General features: G+C 56.3%; 1 protein-coding gene and 1 long non-coding RNA gene across 2 annotated transcripts in view; one reads left to right on the top strand and one right to left on the bottom strand.

Annotated features, from left to right (window-relative positions):
- Crocc2 (ciliary rootlet coiled-coil, rootletin family member 2) overlaps positions 1-18917 on the bottom strand; it is a 64056-nt gene that overhangs the window by 11231 nt on the left and 33908 nt on the right. Inside the window, exons 20-28 of the mRNA XM_074072251.1 lie at positions 14815-14928; positions 11965-12108; positions 8058-8275; positions 7279-7438; positions 6703-6870; positions 5109-5466; positions 4704-4888; positions 3698-3818; positions 2932-3065 (exon numbers count right to left, since the gene is read on the bottom strand). Of these exons, the coding sequence (XP_073928352.1) occupies positions 2932-3065; positions 3698-3818; positions 4704-4888; positions 5109-5466; positions 6703-6870; positions 7279-7438; positions 8058-8275; positions 11965-12108; positions 14815-14928 (1602 nt within the window). The remainder of the gene's footprint in view (positions 1-2931; positions 3066-3697; positions 3819-4703; positions 4889-5108; positions 5467-6702; positions 6871-7278; positions 7439-8057; positions 8276-11964; positions 12109-14814; positions 14929-18917) is intronic.
- Positions 1-18917, top strand: part of LOC141422702 (uncharacterized) — a 53968-nt gene that overhangs the window by 11231 nt on the left and 23820 nt on the right. Inside the window, exons 2-3 of the long non-coding RNA XR_012447453.1 lie at positions 4232-4315; positions 4599-4804. This is a non-coding gene — a long non-coding RNA (uncharacterized lncRNA). The remainder of the gene's footprint in view (positions 1-4231; positions 4316-4598; positions 4805-18917) is intronic.

The raw sequence follows: 18917 nt of genomic DNA, 5'->3' as shown, positions 1-18917 counted from the left end.
GATTAGAAAATTCCAAAGAGCCCATAAAATCTTCACATTTCTTGAACCATCTGAGATGGAGGTCAGAGGGCAAACAAGGAGCCTCAAGTCTAACAGGACGGTAACCCTTCCAAGAGAAGGAAGGCAGCCTACCTGCCTGTGTCCACCAGTGGGCATGAAGATGTCAGCTGAACGTCTGATTCTGCAGAAGCCACGTGCCAGGGAGGTTCTGATAGGGCCTGCACCATGTGTCTTGATGCTAAGCTGCGACCATGTTAGAGGGAGGAGATCCTGGTGGCCTCATCTAGTCACACGGGCACTTTAAGTTGGTGGTGGAAGAGGAAGCACTGAGGTGGGAGGTGTGCAGGGACTGGCTTGAGCGGCCAGCCAGAGAGAAGGTCCAGGGCTGGTTTCTGGGAGTCAACCCTAGGAGCTGAGTGGTGCTTAGCTGACAGCCAGAAAACAGAACCTCAGTCCCAGAACCACAAGGAGCTGGACTATGTTACCACTCTTATGGAGAGGGGTCTTTCCCAGAGTCTCAGTTGAGGATGGTGCCAGCTGATTTCCAAATGTGAGACCTGGGACAGACCCAGGGGCTGTGTTGCTTCTAAGGTTGCACTGGGAGCTCTGGATGAGGCCAAGCCATCAGCTTGTGTTGATTTTGCTGCACAGCAATCAAAAACTTCTTTGCCAAGTGTGGGCTGCTGTGGGTGGAGAAAAAGTCCAAAGCCATGGATGTGGGGGAAAGGGGTGGGCATGGGGCCAGAGAGCCTCCTGGGCAGGTCAGGAGGTAGTTCTCCTAGGAGCACAGCCTTTGGCCCCCAGGTCAGGGAGGGAAGCAACAAGGCCCTCTACCCCTGGGGAAGGGGGGGAGACAGGAAGTGGCCCTGGCCAGTAGTGGGAGGACCTCTGAGCTTGGTCACACGATGTAGTCACCCTTCTCACCGTAAATTAGAAAAAGTGCTCCAAGCAGGTTGTAACATCCATGGTCCCCAAGAAGTGACCGAGATAGGGAGTGACCAAGTCTTGAAAGCAGATGGGGGAGACAGGACGAACAGCAACAGCGAGGAAGCACAAAAGAAGTGAGAATTGTCTCTGGTCAGAGGGGAAGCTACACTTTATGGTCACAAAACTTGGAAGTGGGGTCAATTCTCCTAGAAAAGGCAGAATCTCATGTGGACTTAAACTGAAGTCAGGCAGATGGAATGAAGGCTGGAAAACAAAGGACAAAAGTGCAGAAGCTGACATGAGGAGATGTCGAGGAGGGGGCGGGGATCCTGCAGTCAGCTTTGGGCCAGGCGGCACTGAAGGCAAAGAGTTTAACAGGACCCGAGACCATTCTGCACTGGCAAGCATCACAGAGAAACTTCACATTCCGAAGAGCATGCCATAGAATCTGTAAGCCAAAGACCCTTAGAAACAGAAGGAGATGTTGACAAAAAGAATCTTAGTGGAAAAACTCAACACATCGCTCCTAGCTTTGATAAATTCAGGAGACACAGTAGATGTACAATATTTAAATGGTGCATTTGCAAATGTTGATTTAAAAGGTCTATTTCAACCTGTGTAACATGAAAGCAATATTCCACTTTCAGTGGAACATGGAAGGCACACAGGTGAACATATGTATAAAACAGAACTCAGTGTAGTTCAGTCCCTGACTTCCCAGATCCCAGATCCCCACATCTCTTGGGCACCTTTCCAGTCTTGCTACCATCCTCATCCAGGCCACCTGGGCCCTTCCATGGCTCTCCACACCTTCTGGCCCTGGCAGCTGTGGCCAGAGGGTTCTTTCTGAAACAGAAATTCCCTTCCTCTCACAAGCCTGGTAGATGAGGAACTTGCTGTCAGTAGTCTGGCCTCTGTTCTGTGCACCTTCTCCCCTCCCCTGCAAGAGGGTCTTCTCAGAGGCCCAAGCCTCTGCGGCCTGCCTGGCTGTGTGCTGAAGGCAAGACCTGCATGGAGCCAGAGTGGGTGCAGGCTTGGGTGGGGGCTGATGAGCACAGTTTGGCTTTTGGGCTTACTTTTGAGGCCAAGGCCTGGAAGTGGCCCCCCGTGGGGTCACATGCCTGGCCCATCACCTCTAAAAACCTGCAAGGCCATCCTTGCCCAGCAGCTCAACTGGGGTTCCCTGCTTGGAGGAAAACTTGGAAAGGGTGACCTGCAGCTTGTGCCCCACCATTCCATAACCATACAGGGCTACAAACTTCCACTTTCCAGCAATGGGTCCAGGGGCCTTGGTTTCCTGACACCTGGGGTGGTCTTCCAGGAAGCCTGTGCTAGCTGGGCCAGGCATGCTACCCTCATGAGCCCTGCCTAGGGAAATCTTAGCACCTCTGGCATTGCTTCCACTCTAGGATACCTGCTCCCTGAGAGGGGAAGAGGGAGGCAGCGGCCAGCCTCTGTTATACAGGCCTGGCTGCTCCTTCTCCAGACCGCAGGTCCTCACTTGAAACTTCAGGCCCAGTGGCCACCCTCACAGCGTAGCACCCGGCATGTAATTTGTTTTCCCTGAGTTCCCTGAGTCGCACACAAACCCTTCTGAGTGGGAGTGATACAGTAGGAAAAGCTGCCCTGAAGTAGCAGAAGTGTGACCCATGAGGTGCTGGCAGGCTGGGCAGGGCCTACCCATGTCTGCTGATGTGACCACAGAGGAAAGGACAAGCCTGGAAGGACAGGGTCTGGCCCCTTTCTGTCCCTATCTGCCCCTTGCCGGCTGGGCTCCCAGGGCCAAGACCTTAGTTTCCCCAATTTGTAAAATAAGGACTAGGATCATCTCAAAGACCAGGGATGGGCCCAAGACCCATGTTCTGATGACCTGTAGTCTGCCTGCACCCATGCCCATGGGGACCCCTCAGTTCATCCCTGTTCCTACCCAGAACCCTCCACAGCACCCTCACCTCCCTGCCCTGTGGCCCCCATCCCGGTTCCCCACCCTATCACCTGTCCCACCTGCAGCCTCCGCCTCTCCTGGCTTGCAGACCGTGTGCTTGCCAGGTTCTTAGCCTCCAGACTCTGGAGTGCCTCCTTCTGCAGGGCCCGTGCTGCCTGGGCACTGCTCAGCATGCTCTCCAACCTGTGCCGGTCTTGGGGGAAACAGAGTGGTTTGAGAGGCTCCCGAGCCCTACATGTCTGTGGGGCTGATGTGCCCAGGACCACCCTTTCCCAGCCCATAGGCTGCAAACCGCGGCTCAGGGGAGCTGAGGCAGCAGCCACCTGGATGTGGGGATGGAAGAAGCTCCCACATCAGCTGGAGGAACCTGGGGCTGGCCTGGGAACCCGTTCCCTATGTCTGGGCTTTCCTCCCCTGCCCATTTTTTTCTCCCACCTTCCTTCCTTCCTGGGCACTGGGTTGCCCTTTTAATGGGGAAAGTTAAGAGTAATTGATGGGGGAAGAGCCAGGAAGGAGGTCTCTCCAAGGAGGTGACAAGGGGCAGAGACCCAAACTGGGGGCAAGGCATGTGGCTATCTGGGAAAGAGGGTGCCAGGCAGAGGTCACAGCTAAGCAAAGGCCCTGAGGTGGGAATGGCAGGAAGCTATGGCTAGGCCAGTTGGGCAGGGCCTCCAGAGATCTCTGGACTTTTTCCCATTGGAAACCACTGCTGGGAAAGGTGGTGCTGGCCCTCCCATCCGGGAGCTGTCCTGAGACCACACATCCAAGGTGGGTAGGGGAGGGAGATGGTGGGGCTCCCTCACGGGGATGGGTGAGGGAGATCACCTTCCTCCACCTCAGCCAGGTCCCTTTGCAGCTGCCCCACGTGGCTTTGGACTCGGGCACGCTCGCTCTCCACCTCAGTCAGCTGGTCGCTGAGACTGGCCACCTGGACACGGAAGTTATCCTGGGCAGAAGAACTGAAGTTAGCAGGCAGCCTGGCAGGAGAGGGAAGGGCTGAGGTATCCACTAGCAGGCTAGGGGGCCAGGTGGACCGCTCACAGTTGAGCCTGGAGACACAGGAGGAAGGGCAGAGAGTGGGCAGGCTGCAGGCTACAGGGAAGGCCAGACCCACTGGTTTGGGGAGAGCACATAGTGACTAGAGTGAGGACTGGGCTTGAAGAGTCCAGGCTTGGGGTATAGGCTTAGAGTGGGGGGGAGCTGCGCAGGGGGTGGCTATAGGCTATGGTCAGGATGACAGAGAGCCAGGGCCCCAGGCCAGGTCCCAGAACTGAGCCAGGATGGGACCTTCTCCCTTGGATCCAAGGGAAGAGATGGAAGACCCCAATAGTGCTCTGTGACCATCTGTCTCTCCCACAGCCCTGCCCACCTGCCATCTGACAGACAAGTCAGGAGGAGACAGCCTACGGTGGCCCTGATGGACTTGTGGGGCCAGGAGTACATGTGAGTAGCCACCAGAGAGCATGTCCCCACAATAGGGGTCATGGGGGACACCAGATGGTGGGCTGGCCAGGCCTGTCATGCAGTGTCCTTAGCTTATGGGGACAGTTCTTCAGAAGTGGCATGGATGGAGAATGTCCTTCCCTGGACTCCGGGAGGCATCACTGTTGGACCGGCTCTAGAGGACAGGTGGCTCACTGCCATGTGAGGTAGCCGGTATGAGGGACAGTAGCATTACTGGTATTTGTCACCACAAACTCAGGACAGCCTTCACACTGACCATCAGGTTCTCAGAAGGCCCGGTGGTGGATAGACAGATGGACAGCAGTTGTCTCCTAGAGTCCCAGGACATGTGCCAACAGGGGAGAAGAGGACTCCAGCCCCACCTTACCCGCTCCTGCTGGGCATCCCAAAGCTTCTGCCGGAAGTCTCGCAAGGCGTCCTGCACAAAGGTCACATCCATGACTTCTGGCTCATGGTCTCCGGGTGCAGGTGAGGGACATCGGAGTGGCAAATGGGGCCTGGTGTGGGGGCTGGCACTCCGCTGCCCAGGGCGAGCCTGAGAGTTGTCAGAGCCTGCAGGGGATGACCGCAGAGGAGACGTAAGTAGGGACGGAATGACAGACACATGCCACCCTAATATTTTTCTGCTATTCCTGTCCATGGGAGCTGGGGGCAGGACAGTGGTGGGCACAGGCTCCCAGAATTGTTGGGACTGGTCCAGCCCCCTTGCTGTGTTGATTACGAGCCCCAAGGAGGGGTTGGGGCGCCAAAGTTGAGACAGCAGGACACTGACCTCTTGTGGGGGAGCTGGGTCGCTCTGGAGAGGTTGATGGGCTCCGGCTCCAGAGCCCCAGGCCATGGCGGAGAGTAGAGCACAGATGGCCTAGCTGGGCCTCTGCACTCCGTCTGGCATCCTTGGCCTGGGCCAGCTCCTGCTCCAGGCTGTCCACCCGGCTACAGGCACCATCAAGGCGAGCCTGGAGGCTGTTGGCCAGGCTGCTGGCTTGTTGTAGCCTCCTGGTGACGCTGTGTACCTTGGCCTGCAGGGTCTGCTCAGCCTCCTGGCTCTCACGGAGGCGCCCTTCCAGCTTCTTTATCTGGGCCTCGCCTGCGGCCTCTGCCTCTGCCAATTTCCTCTGCAGCCCCAGGACCTGTAGGGGGCATGTGTGTGGGGGTGCTCAGGGGAGACTCTTGACACCTGGGCTAGATAACCAAAGGCCCGACAGGCCTTAGGAGACACCCAGGTCCACCTGCCCTGAGACCCACCCCCTCCCCGCCCCAAGCAGGTCACAGCTGGAGGGAGACTCTGGATCTACCTCCTGCATGTGTCTGGCAGGTGAGGACACCTGATCCAAGGGGACTGCCCTCAGTACTGTAGTACATTCTGTAGCAGCCTAAAGCTCTGCTGGTAGCCACCTGAAAAGCTCCAGCCAGTCAAGCCCACAGGCTCAGTCTGCTGCCTTTTGCCGGGGGCCTACCCTCAGCCAGCCCTTCATCTGGCACTGCAGACCCTGTCACTCTCGGTGCCTGGCTGTGTTCCCGGCCTTGGGACATCATCTGCACTCCTGAGGTGCCCCCTCCTTACTTGTGTGTGAACAGGGAGTGTGCTAGTTGTGAAGAGGATGGGACAAACTCCCTGAGCTGGAGACACAGGGCCTGGCCTCACCTCACCTCTCTCTCTGGGTGGCTGCAGCACAGTGACCTCATTCACAGAAGCAGGTATAGGGCTGAGGTCATTCTTAGTCACATGGACTTGGTAGGTACCCCCTACATTCTCTGGGCACAATGGTTAACTTCTTTTTTTTGGCGGTACTGGGGTTAGAACTCAGGGCCTCATGCAGGTTGGGGACAAGCTGATGCCCCTGGAGTCTCTCGTGACCCTGCTCACATACAGCAGCTCAGTTCGGCACACTGAACTGGCAGGTTGGGCTAGGGCTACACAGAGGTCACAGGAGCTGATGTGAGGGGCAGGAGCATGGGGACACCAGTGCACGTGACAGGCAGGTGTGGTGCATGTGGGTGAGGTCCTGTGAGCTCAGCATCCTAAGAATTGTGGGGAGTCTCTCATTTTGATGCCCCCTTGCCTCTCCCCTGTTTAGAACTTTGTGGCACCTGTGCAAGACTTGGCTTTTTTCTAAACCATGAACCCCTGGGAAATCAGGGCAGGTTATGGCTGTAGCTGGAAACTTTGCCTCAGATCACTCTCTCTACCCTTGGCTGCACATGGTCAGGTTAGCACAGGGGCTGTGCAAGTGGGCACCCAGCTGTCTCCTGTCTCCCTTCTAGTGCTCCTTCCAGGGCATTCCTGTGGACCTGGCCAAGCCTGGCTGCCCCTGAGCTAACCAGAGCTCAGAGACCCTTCCAAGGAGGACAGGCAGACCTCCTACCTCCTTCTGGGTGCCCTCACGGGCAGCTTCAGCCTCAGCCACCTGCCTCTGCAGCTTCAGTGCCTCCTGCTGGCTCTGCTGCCACCGCTCTGTCTCCTGTGTGCCTCGGGCCTGCAGTGTGCTCACCTCCTGGCACTTCCTCTGGTTCTCATCTTCCAGGGTCCTCACCTGGGATCACGGGAGTGCGACTGATAGGGCAGCACCCTGGGCTGCTTCCCTGGCCCCTGCCTCTGCTCCCCATGTCTTCCCTTGTGGCAGCACACTCAGGGAGCCTCAGATTAAGTCCAGATCTGGGCAGAGGTCTTGCTTGCCCTCATGGGACCAGGCCCTGGGGCCAACCTCAGCCCCTGTGCAGACACCTACTTGGCATCTCCTCTCTGGGCGAGGACACTGAACAGAGAGTGAGGGGTGTAGAAGCTGTTCTGAGTCAGTTCTGGCCCTCACTGGCAGAGTGGCTCTGGCGAGCATCAACCCCCAAAAGGACAGTAGCAGAAGCTTGCACCCAGTATGGCCGTGAGGTAGGAACAGGGAAAGATGACTAGGCGTGCAACTTAATTGGGTATGGGGTCCCCTTACCTGTCTGCGGCGCTCCTGGAGCTCCCGGCAGGCGTCTCCCCGCGCCCGTTCCAGCTCCTGCAACCTGGCCCTCAGCGTGCAGGCCTCCTTCCGAGCCACCGCCCGGGCCTCCTCCAGCACCAGTAGCTTCTGCTCCTGCTCTTCCTTGGATCGCTTCAAACTAAGCAGGCGCCACAGGCTGGCTGGATGCCGGAGGTCCAGATTTCCCCGTGGTGACCCGCCCCCGCTGTGAGAGGCTGTCCGCCACGTGGACTCTACTCACTGTCCCAAGACCTAGCTTCTGTAGGGCTCCCTGTTACCTTTGGCGCACATCCGTCCAGGTCTAAGCCCACTACCATGGTCCCTGTCCAGTGTCCACTGCCCACCTCTCAGCCCCTCTTTAGCCCACCCCTCCTCACCCTCCTGCCCTTCATCACACCCCCAGAGACCCCATGTTCAGTCCCAGCCCCTGTGCCTCCCACAGGAGCCTTCCTGGAGCCCACTGGACCCCAATGCTCTTGACTCCACAGCCTTTCCCCGTCTTCTGTAGGCTACTTGTAGCTGTCTGGCCTGCTGGACTGGAACTTTTTGAAGGTAGGGTCAGGTCTGCCCGAGTCCCCAGCCTGCCAGCATGGGCTGGTGGTACTTGGAGACCTCTTCTTTACCATCAATCAGGCCCAGCTCCTAGGCCAACCCATACCCCACATTCCACCTGCTTTGCCCTAGGACCATACCATGGCCCTGGCTGAGCAATCGGGCTACTGTTTCCCCATAGCTGCTCCACCGGGCAGCCACCATACCTGGCCTTCTCCTGCTCAGCCCTGAGGATGGCAGCCCGCAGCTCCGTGTTGGAGTGATGCAGTACGTTCTTCTCTCGAACCTCATCCTCCAGTATCCGGTGGGCCTCCAGGGCCTCCCTGTGCAGCCTTTCTTGGCTTTCCTCGCTGACCTGTAGTTCCTGGTGCAGCTCAGCCAACCCTTCCTGGGCCACGTTCAGCTGTGCCCGCAGCACCTCCGCCTGGGGTAGGAGTGGGCAGTTCTAGTGGCCAGCCAGGGGCCTGGAGCATACAGGCAACTACTCCAAGGACAGCCACAGGAGCAGGTGACTCTGACTGGTCTGACAGCCCTGGGTCCCCCAGCACATGAAGGAGGAAGCAGACCTCAGGGATAATACCTTTCCCTACTGCCACAGAGGTCATGGGGTGGCTGGGGACAGAGAGCCAGTCCCAGAGCTCAGGTAGACTCGACACTGACCCCTTCTGGGCTTGGACTCTAGGATGCTGATCAGTGGTCAGCATGGCTTTATCCATATATCTGCACCCACCCACATCCAGCTGCTGCTGCTGCTGGCCTACTCTTCTCCCTCATAGTGGTACGGCACTGGGGCCACTGCCTGTTTTGGAGTGAGTGGCTGGCCAGTGGACTTGGCACTGGCCACTGCACAGTTGTGGGTGTGCCCACACCGTCCAGCCTCCTTCCTCCCCTTTCCCCACTGGTGTGGAAGGCAGTGTAGGGGGTCTTGAACACCCACACACTGCAAATATGCTGATAGACTTGGGGCTACCCTGGCCTTGCTGTCCAGCTGCTGCTGGGCAGGAGGCACTCACCATCGTAGGAGTCCTTCATGAGGCTCAACCCACAGGAGCAAGGCCTCTCAGACTTGGGAGTGGGGGAAGAGCACCTGGCCACTACCCCCATCCCTGGCCTTTGGGTGTTTTGTACCTCTGTGAGCTGACCCAAGAAGGGCAAGAGGCCACGGGTCTGAATCCTCATCCCCTGCTAGGCTGGTCCAGGGCCCAGAGTGTGACCCATCATGCTGGAACCAGGGCCATATGCCCTGGCCTGGGTCTGCATGCTGCAATTATATAAACAAGAGTCCGGCCCTCTGGCTGAAGCATGGGGGCAGGTTGGGAGCCAAGTCTTGGTTTCCAGGCCTGGGACAGGAGGCAGCTCAAGGCGGCTGGGCTCCACAGAGTCCACTGTGGGAGGGTCTGGATTTGAGACCAGCCTGGAAGGCCTAAGGCCTGGGGCAACCCCATTCTTAGCACCCCAAGATAGGGGGTTGGGACTTGCTGAGGGCTCCCCAATCCTGAGCTATGACCCTGACAGAAGTCTAGGGTAGGCTCCATTCTGGCTCTGGAGTGTCCCTGGGGAGGAGGTGGAGGAAGCCAGCAGGGGCTTGTGAGAGAGGAGAAGCCACAAGGACTCAGCAACATCCATGTGTCGCTGGTTTGCCAAAAGCAAACCCCTCTTTGCTGGCTGTTTCATGGGACATTGTCCAGACCCCCGGCCGGCCTGGCTCGGAGTCCGCCTGCTGTTATTGTTGTTCTGTTTTTTGGGAAGGGCCCGGGCCTCCCCTCTGCTCCCCACCCACCCCCCACATGTGGGAGCCACAACTGTGCTGAGCATTTTTCCGCCGAGCTCAGCAGAAATCCACCCAGAAGGTCAAGGACCAGGGAAAGGGCCTATCCATCATAAAAGGAGCTGTTCTCATTTCCCAGAGCAGAGGAGATGAAAACAAGCAAAACAAACACAAGGAAGCCCCCCTTCCCCCACTGCCCCACACCCCCGCCCACCAGCCTCATGAGAACAACTATCCCTTTTACAGGAATTTTACAGCCAAATCGCTTAATGTGATTATAATAATTATTTCTTTACTAGAAATTGTGTAAACAGCCTCTTTTGAAATCTCCTGCAGGGAGGCAGCTCCAGAGCTCTGCAGGGAGGAGGTGGTGAGGGAGAGCAGGGAGGGCAGCAGTGGGACCTGGCCTGTGTGTGCAAGCATGTGCACATATGTGTTTTGGTGTGTGCATGCATGTACGCTGCCTGTAGAGGGTGTGTGTGCATGCCTGAGTGTGACATGTTCATTTACACACATAGGTGTAAATGGATTGCTTCCGTGTGCACGTGTGTGTGTATGTCTTGTGAGGTTCATGTGTGTTTACACATGTGAGCACTGTGTGTGCATGGGGTGATGTGTGTGACATCAAGCTGCACAAATGTGTACATGGTGTCCATACATGGGCATGCAAGTGAATGTGCACGCACACGTGTTTGAACCCCAAGCAGACCTTGAGAGCCTAAAAATCTCTGCATTTTAAAGGCTGTGAAATGTTGTGGTCTCCATGGCAACTCTAGGTCAGCCTGGCGCCTGAAAGGCTCTTCTGCCTGTTCTCTCTGTGATTGTTCCTCTGTCCTGAGTCCCCCTTGCCTTTCAATATCTTGTCACCCCACTGCCTTTCTGGGGCTGCCTCTCTGGAAACCTGACCTTGCTGTGAGGCCTATGCCTTCATCCTTCACCCTACCAGAACAAACGTGGCTCCCCAGTCTGCTGGCTCCTCCCTTACTGTCCTGTTTTGAAATCTCACTTTGCTTCCCCGTGTAGCGGCTGACTTTGAAATCTGTTGGAAGAAGCCCTTTCTCTCTGGGGCCAATGTAAACAGCCCGTCATGTTAAATCAGTTCTCTTCCTCTCCAGGGCTCTCGGCCGGCCCCTTGGGACATGCTTGGGGAGGGCGAACCCCTCTCCTCACTCAGGCCTGGCGTGCTACAACACCAGGCCAGCTGCCCTGCCTGCCAGCCTTGGCACACAGCCCAGGGAGCCGTGAGGCCTCCTTGTCCCCACAGGCCCCACCTGGGCTCTGGCTGACCCCCCCCTCCTGCAGCCCAAATCCACATGCCCTCCTGCCCTCGGCTCTCACAGGCGTCCCCAAGTCCTGTCAAAGCTCCTCAGAAACACCTTTCCATCTGCCTGCCTGCTGGGCCCCAGCCCAGCGTAGCTGAGCTTTCTTTCTTCTGCCTCTGCCCAAGATCGTCCCCCTCCCTGTCTTAATCATGTGGTCTTGGGGCCTCTGTGTCAACACCAGGGCCTTGGCCAGGCCATGACTGCCTCTGAAAACCCTAACTCCCTACTTTTGCCCCTTTCTACTCTGGGCACCCTCAAACTCAGTCTCACTCCATCCCAGCACTCAATTCAAAGGAGTAGTCAGAGCCTGGCTCAGCACTGCCCCTCTGGGGGGGTCTTCCTGTGGCTTGTTAGAGGGATGGACCCTTTGGCTTAGGGCCTGGCCTTCCCCTTGACACCCCAGGTCACGGCAGCCTCTCAGACAGGCCTTGGGAGGAAGCTGCAGTGACTACACAAAGAGGGTCCCCGCATCTGACTCCCTCCTGATTTCTTAGCTATGTGTGGAATGAGCACAGGTTGTGTAAGCCCCTGAATCCTGGGCCATGAGGCTCTGGCCAACCTTCCATGTATTGGCCTCTCAAGGTGGCATGCTCCTGACAATCCCACCAAGAGCACAGATACACTGTGGGCCCTCCTGGAGTGGGGCAGGGCCAGAGGAGCCATGACCAGAATCCCACCACCACCACCCTCAGCACCTTACGGGCAGCTTCCCTTACTCCTGTAGGATTCCACTCAGTCAAGTTTGCTCTCTCCTGAAGCCAAATTCATCACTTTAGGCTTAAAAACGATGACTTCTTCTCACTAAAACATGAGCCAGTTTTCCCTCAGTTGAGGGAAGGAGCCAGGAATCATTTGACCCGTTCTGAGAGAGATGTCTTCCTGATCCCCCAGGCCTCTCCCTTCCCTCCAGTACACCACTCTCAGCACCCCACTCTCCCCTCCCTCCAGCACCCCTCACTCCTCAGCACCCCGCTTTCTCTCTCTCTCCACCTCTCCCCTCTCTGGAGACCCAACCCCTCTCACCTCTCTTTGTACTTTGCTCCGCTCAGCTGCCATCTCCCGGAGCCTCTCACTCAAAGCTGCAGTTTCTCTCTGGTGGGTAGAGATGGCCTCCTCGAACTGGACCTGCAGGGTCCTCAACTCCTTGGTCAGGGTGCTGATGGTGACCTGGGGAGCAGTGACCCACAGTGCATGAGGGAGCCCAGCTGAACACAGCACTAGCTGAGGGTGAAACTGGACTGGGCTTGAGTCCGGGTTCTCGTGCTAACCACCAGGCCGTGGTAATAATGCACATGGGGTGGAGGTCTTAGGGGTGCTCCCCATGTAAAAGGGGCTCCCACTTTATGCTTTTCCTCTGGGATCCCCAAGCAGCCAGACCATAGTAGGTGGGCAGCAGGGCTGTCAGAGGGGCCAAGCGCCAGTTCCTTTCCTGCCTAAAATTTTCCTGTCCAGCCCACTTGGCTACGTGAAGAGGGGTCAGGAACGGCAATCTGGCATGTGAATAGGCTCTTTTTTCAATGACATGGCACTTGGGACTCCCCAGCCAGGCAGTGGTGCTGAGGCTGAGCCTCTGCCCTCACCAGCCTTGCAGGTCACATGGGCCTAGCTGGGCATGAAGCACCCCAAATCCCAGAGCCCTGAGACCTGCAGGAGGAGGTCAGTATGGCTTGCCCCTCCCGAAAGAGGTACCTCGGCTTCCCCCATCCCCCCGGAGGCATCCTCCCATCAGCATGGGATGAGGAGGCCAGAATCCATTGTCGGGGAAGGGAGAGCTGGGAACTGCTGACCCCTGCCCTCCTGGACCTTCGTTTCCTGACCTGTCAATCAGGCAGGTGGATTAGAGGACATCCCTGTCCCTGCAGCTTTGAATGTGCGTGATCAGTCACACCTGCCAAGGTGCTGCCACTGTGGCCTGACAGCTCTAATGGTGATCAGCACTCAGCAGCTCAAGTCTGTTCTCCTGTTGCCACGGCCCACTCTTCTTGCTAGGGGACTACTGACCACTGGGCACCTGCAGGAAGCCAGGACCCTCTAACTGAGAGACCTTGGGCATAGCCCACGGCAGTGGTTCTTGAAGCACCCGCTTATCCACCGACAAGGACATCACCCTGAACAAGCTGTGCTGAGGTCCAGCCTAGCCTCCTTGAAAGGACCTCCTCCCTGGGTCCCCAGGCTGGAGCAGCAGGGCCAGAAACAAGTGGTCTTGTTTCTAGCCGCAGAGTCCTCAGCCTTTCGAGATAGATGCTGCCCTGCTCAGGCTACAGTGCTTGTGGGCCTGGGGACTACCGCACAGCTGACAAAGCAGGACAGGCCCTTCTGGAGCCAGCAGAAGGGAGGTTTGAGTGTCACATGGAGACCTGCTGTGGCTCCTGTATGCTGCAAGCTGTGCCCAAGGGCATTGCTATGTGGGGGTTTCTGTCAGCTCTAACTCCTGCTTTGGGCAAAGGAGCCACTGAGGTGCCTCCTCTGTCCCTTGGCCTCTGCTGTCCCTCTCAACTGACACAGGTCATCTTGGATGGACAGGTTGTGGTTCTATGCCCCAGCATGGCTCTGGCACTGTCTGCTCAATGAGGCTGTGGAGACCGGTGGTGGACCTCAGGGTCCTCAGCAGTGGTGATTCAGGCCAGGACACCCCTTCGCACACCCATGGCTCAATTCCATGTCACCCCACAGCTGGTGTTCCTTGGCTGCATTTCCCCCCTCTCAGCGGGTTTTAATTTCCATTTTCTGAGCTGAGGTGGCAAAAGAACCCTTAATGAGCTCCCCAAGGAGCCCCGCTGGCTGGCAGACCTGGTCCCAGCTCAGGGGGAGACTTGGCTAGCACAAGAGATGGCTCCGGAAGCCAGCGCTGGCTCCCGCAGAGGCTCCTCTGCAAGCCAGAGGCGGCAGCTCCCAGGGTCTCAGGAGGCCTTCCTGGTTCCCTGCCCACAGGGTGGAGCTCGGTGAGCAAGCAGCTGGGAAGGAGGACCACAGCCACAGCCACAGCCCCCCTGGCCAGAGGATCCCCCAGGCCTGCACCTAGGAAGGGCTGTCCAAGCCTCGGTGCAGGAATGGGGCTGGGGTGGGTCGGGAGCAATTGAGAAACTCTCTGGAAAGACTTCCTGGGGGTCTAACTGAAGGTTATCCCTTCAGTTGCCCGGCTCAGTGATGGGGTCTGGGTTGTGGTGTCAGAGGGGAGGAATTGCAACATTTTTTTCTGCTGCACGGCACCCTGGAATCAACCCTGCCCCACTGTGAGAGTGACCAAGTGGCCTCCCTGAAGCCCTGCTGTCTTGGCACATCTGTCTCCCACCTAGCTGCTCACGCTTTCTACCAGGGCAGCAAAAGAGGCTCTCTAGCAGACAAGGATTTGCCCCAGATATCACCAGCTCCTTCTCTGGAAGGGACCTCTAGCGGTGAGTCCTCAGAGGATTTGTGTGTGTCTCCAGCTGGGCTTTATGACCACCAGCTCAAGTATAGGCGGGCAAGGCTGGTACCATATGGTCTGGCAATCAGGGGGGCACAGGCCTGGGTCCACACCCACCCTGGCAGTTGCTAGCCAGTGTACGGCTTAGCCCTCCCCTCTGGCCCCAGCTATCTCCAAGGGCAGGGAACACTGGGCCAGGCGGAGTCCTGGAGCCCACAACCACCACAGGAAAGGACAAGGGCACAGCCTTGGCTCACTCCACCTTTGCTGTGCCATCAAGACAGTGTTTCCTCCTAGCAGAAGACCTGGATACACTGGGGGAAACCGAGGCTCAGAAAGGTATGGGGAGGAGGATGTGTTGCTAGGAATGGGCAGAAGGGAGGGGGTGTGCTGGGGTCAGCAGCACCTGCTGGTCTGTGCACAGCCAGGATGGGGGCCTGGCCCGGGCTCTGGATGGCGGGGCTCACCTCAGCTTGTGCCTCCTGGCTCTGGGCCTCCTGTCGCACCTGCTCCAGCTCCCGCACAGTCCCAGAGAGCTTGTCGCTCAGTAGGATCCTCTCTGCTTCCTTCAGGGACAGTGCCTGGACATGGGGTGGGGGCATTGTAAGAGAGCTTGTGGTCTCGGGGAAGGTGGTACACCCCCTCTCCATGAAGAGGTAGCAGATGTTGAGTGTTAAGGCGCCTGCTAGATGTGCTAGTCCCATTTCTACACCCTGCCACAGGCTAGGGGCTGTTCTGAGTCCAGGGCCCTTCACCTGGAGCACACTCCATCCATCCCATGTCCTCACCCCTGGGCTTCCATTTGGCTGTCCCCATCCTACGCCTGTCCCAAACCCTGCTCTTTTCCAGGGTAGATCCAGACTTCCTACAGTGTACAGGAAGGAGCCACCAAAGTCCACAAGCCCTGAAAATGCCTGGGTCAGACACACCAGTCTGACCCAGGGAGGCTGAGCTTCACCCCAGCTCCAAGGCCAGAATGCTGTCCTCAGCAGGGCGGTAGAAGGTGGAAGGATTTGGTAGTGCCCATCAAAGTCACAAGTGCTCTTCTCCCTCTGCCCAGGCCCATGCAGGACAGGTGCAGGCCATTCACACTCAGCATCTCATCCAGGGCTGTTTATAACATGGCTTGTAACAGCAACAGACCGGACACAATCCGGGTGTGCAGTGGTGGGAGACCCGCCAACAAATGAAGAGCCCTAGACCCACCAGAGCACTAAGCAGCTGTGAAAAAGAATCATGGGCACATTGATAGTAATCAACAATCAGGAGAGTGTATGGGCTTCCCACAACTTTTGTGTTAAAAAAAAAAAGTGAGAAAAGGGAGCACTATACAGACGGTCCCCTCTTACAAGGGTGTGTAAGCAGCACACATTTGGTAGAAACGAACATCAAATTTTGCATTTGGGTCTCTTCCCAGGCTAGTGCTCTCTTGGATGCTGGGCAGCAGTGGCAGTGGGTGCAGCTTCCATTCAGCCCTGTGACCACCAGAGGGAACAAGTGACATTGTAGTGATCCAGCTGCAGCACTGGGGTGTTCTGCAGGTCAGGTATATCAAGTGCATTTTCAACTTGGGATCTTCAGCTTATGATGGTTTATCTGGATATAACCCTGTCCTAAGTCTGAATATTTCCCACTGCAAGTAATTCTGGGTGTTGCCTAATGAAGTATTTGTCTGCTCATCATCCTGGGTCCTGCAAGGGAGCTTCTAAATCCTGAAAACCTCCCCTGTGAGGAGTGTCTGTGATTGGTGGGCCCTGAGACCACGCTTGAGTTCATGTTAATGAGGTTATACAGTTTCAGGATGGGCCTGTCCGCGCTGGAAAGACCCACTGTGTGAGTGGAGGACTGGGGTCTCTGGGGGAGTTCTGGAAACCAGCTTCAGCCACATGACCAGTCATTCCATTAATCAAGCTGCAAAGTGAAACCCCAATACAAACCCTGGTCACAGAAGCTTGGGGAACCTCCTTTTTGAACACAGGGATGGATTGGCAGAGTGACGTGCCCATTCCACGAGGAGGCTGAGGTACAGATTTGCCCAGACTTCATCCCACATTGCTCTTCTGGCTGGTCCTGATTTGTAGCCTTGGAAATGTACCTGCAGCTGTATGTGGTGATCCATAACTGTAATCCCAGCTTTGGGGCAGGGTCCTCCAGAGATCTGGAGGATCATGTTTCAAGACCAGCCCAGGCAAAAAGTTAACTAGACTCCATCTCAACAAACAAGCGAGGTGTGGTGTTGTATGCCTGTCATCCCAGCTACACAGAGGCATAGGTAGGAGGACTGGGTCCAGGAGGCCAGTGTGACCTCAGCTATAAGGTGTGAGATTCTATCTGAAAATTAACTAAAGCAAATAAGGACTAGGGCTATGGTTCAAGTGGTAGAGTGCCTACTACCAACCACAAGGCCCTGAGTTCAAAGCCCAGTACTGCCATTTAAAAAAAAAGGAAGGAAGGGAAAGAAAGAAGAAATAAAACTGGTCGTAAGCCTGGCACTTTCTTGAGTTCTGTGAGTCATTTTAGTGAATTAAAGAGCCCGTGGGGTCCTGGGAACCCCACATTTGTAGTTGTTTTGGTCAGAGACGTGGGTGGCCTGAAGATTTCTGAGCTTTTGGCTGGTGTCTGGAGTGAGGGCAGTTGTGCTGGGGGACTGTGCCCCTCTCACTGCTTGAGTCTGCACTAACTCCAGGCAGCTAAGGTCAGAATGCACTGCAGAAGAATGCAAGAAAAAAAGTGACAGTAGTTCCCTGAGGAAGTGACAGACAGGGGTGGGAGCACTGTGCTAAATGTTTTGAACAATTGAAAAAAAACCAGTGCTCCCTCCTCAGCACCCCCTCCCTGGGCCCGAGATGCATCGCTTCTGCCGACCACACTTCAGCTCCTCACGAGTCCATCTACCCCGGCTGTAAGGGCTTCTAGGACTTGTCTCTCCCTCTAGACCTTCGCTAGTGGGCACAGCAAGAAAATATTTGCCAAAATTTTAGGCAAAGCTTCATTGAAGTCAGAAGTTTGGCATTCACTGGTGAGGGCTTTGCTCTGCAAGCATAGGTGAGCCAGTCACGGTTCAGACCCAGTAGGCCACAGAGAACACAGAATTGAGGTGAAATGGTCCCTCCAGGCCTACTGTCCTGCTCCTTGACTCTTGGTCCACACAGAATCTCTCTTCTTTGCTAAGGACTACTGAAGACTGTCTGTGACGTAAGTGGTCATGGCTTCCTCAGGGAAGTGTGTAGAATCTGCCCATTGGATGCTTTCCTTTCTTGGCTCTGCTCTTTCACCCAGGCTGCCTGACATGAAGGCCAGTAGCAGGGTCAGCAAAGGTCCAGGGAATGTCCACTTGCTGTGATGGTGACAGCTGCCCATAGGCCTGGCCTTCTGTGTCACAACCCTGGGGTACACAGGTCACACCGTGGGTCCAGCAAAGGCCACTGGCACATGGCACCTGTCCATCTCCTCTGACTGAGTTCCCCTCTCCTCGTGCCGAGTGTGATGCTGGGAAGCTGTGATCATAGAAATGTGAGAACAGGCAGTATGGTCCAGTCAGTGGTCTCAGATGTGAGGGAGGGGCTGTGAGGGGCCTTGACTCAACAACCACTTCCCAAGATGCATTGCTTCCCTGAGCCTTTTTTCTCACACATCGGAGGGAGCTAGGTCACTGACCCACCCATCTCCTTCACTGGTTCTGGTTCAGGCCTCAGCTGCTCCCTGTCCTCCCTGGGCCCAGGATCACTTCCCCAACCCTCTTCACATCACCCTTCTCAACAACAGCCATTGTTCCCTCGAGCATGAGCCTGGTATGTGAAACCCACCGTGACTCTCTGCACTCTGTGCTGCCCTGCTCACCACAGCCAGGCGCCACAGACGACATACATCACAGGCCTCCTTTTGTGCTCCCCCAGCCTCCAGTTCCTCTTTTAAGGCCTTCACCTCCTCCATCTCCAGACGCAGAGAAGTAGACAGTTAAGTGCAGACCTCAGTGCCCAGCAAGTGTGCTGTGCAGCCCCAGGCAAGAGATCGACATGGACAGATCTCAGATTTCTACCAGTAAAATGGGACTCATACCTTGAGTGTTGTGAGAATGTGGACTCTGACAGCAAACACTGGCTCTTCCAGCCACCACAATTCCTCCCCTGTAATTAGTAATTTGTGCCCACATTTTATAGTCCTTGTTATACTGTGCGATGGCACATATGAATGTGTGTACTCACTCAACAGTGAGCCCTACAGGGTGGCCCAATGCACTGCAGAAACCTGGATTTAGTTGGTGGCTTTTTAGGCCCAGTGTCTGAGGCTTAGCCTGTGGGATTAGCGTGGCTGATCACTGTGTGTCTGGGTTGTGAAGAGGTTGGAGATTCTGAGGGATGACTGGATGATTGGCTCATCAAGTGAGTAGATAGGTTGTCAGACATGTGGATAGACTGCTGAGTGTGTGGACAGATGGGAGGGTATTTCAGTGAATGGATGGATGGATGGTTGTGGGGGTGGATAAATGGATGACAGGATGAATTAGTGAACAGATAGCAGGTGTGTGGCTGGGTGGCCATGGATGTGGGTGGATAACTGGATAGGTAGA

Source organism: Castor canadensis, chromosome 4, assembly GCF_047511655.1.
Source record: "Castor canadensis chromosome 4, mCasCan1.hap1v2, whole genome shotgun sequence".
NCBI lineage: Eukaryota > Metazoa > Chordata > Mammalia > Rodentia > Castoridae > Castor > Castor canadensis.
This window is presented reverse-complemented; position numbering and strand designations above follow the sequence as displayed.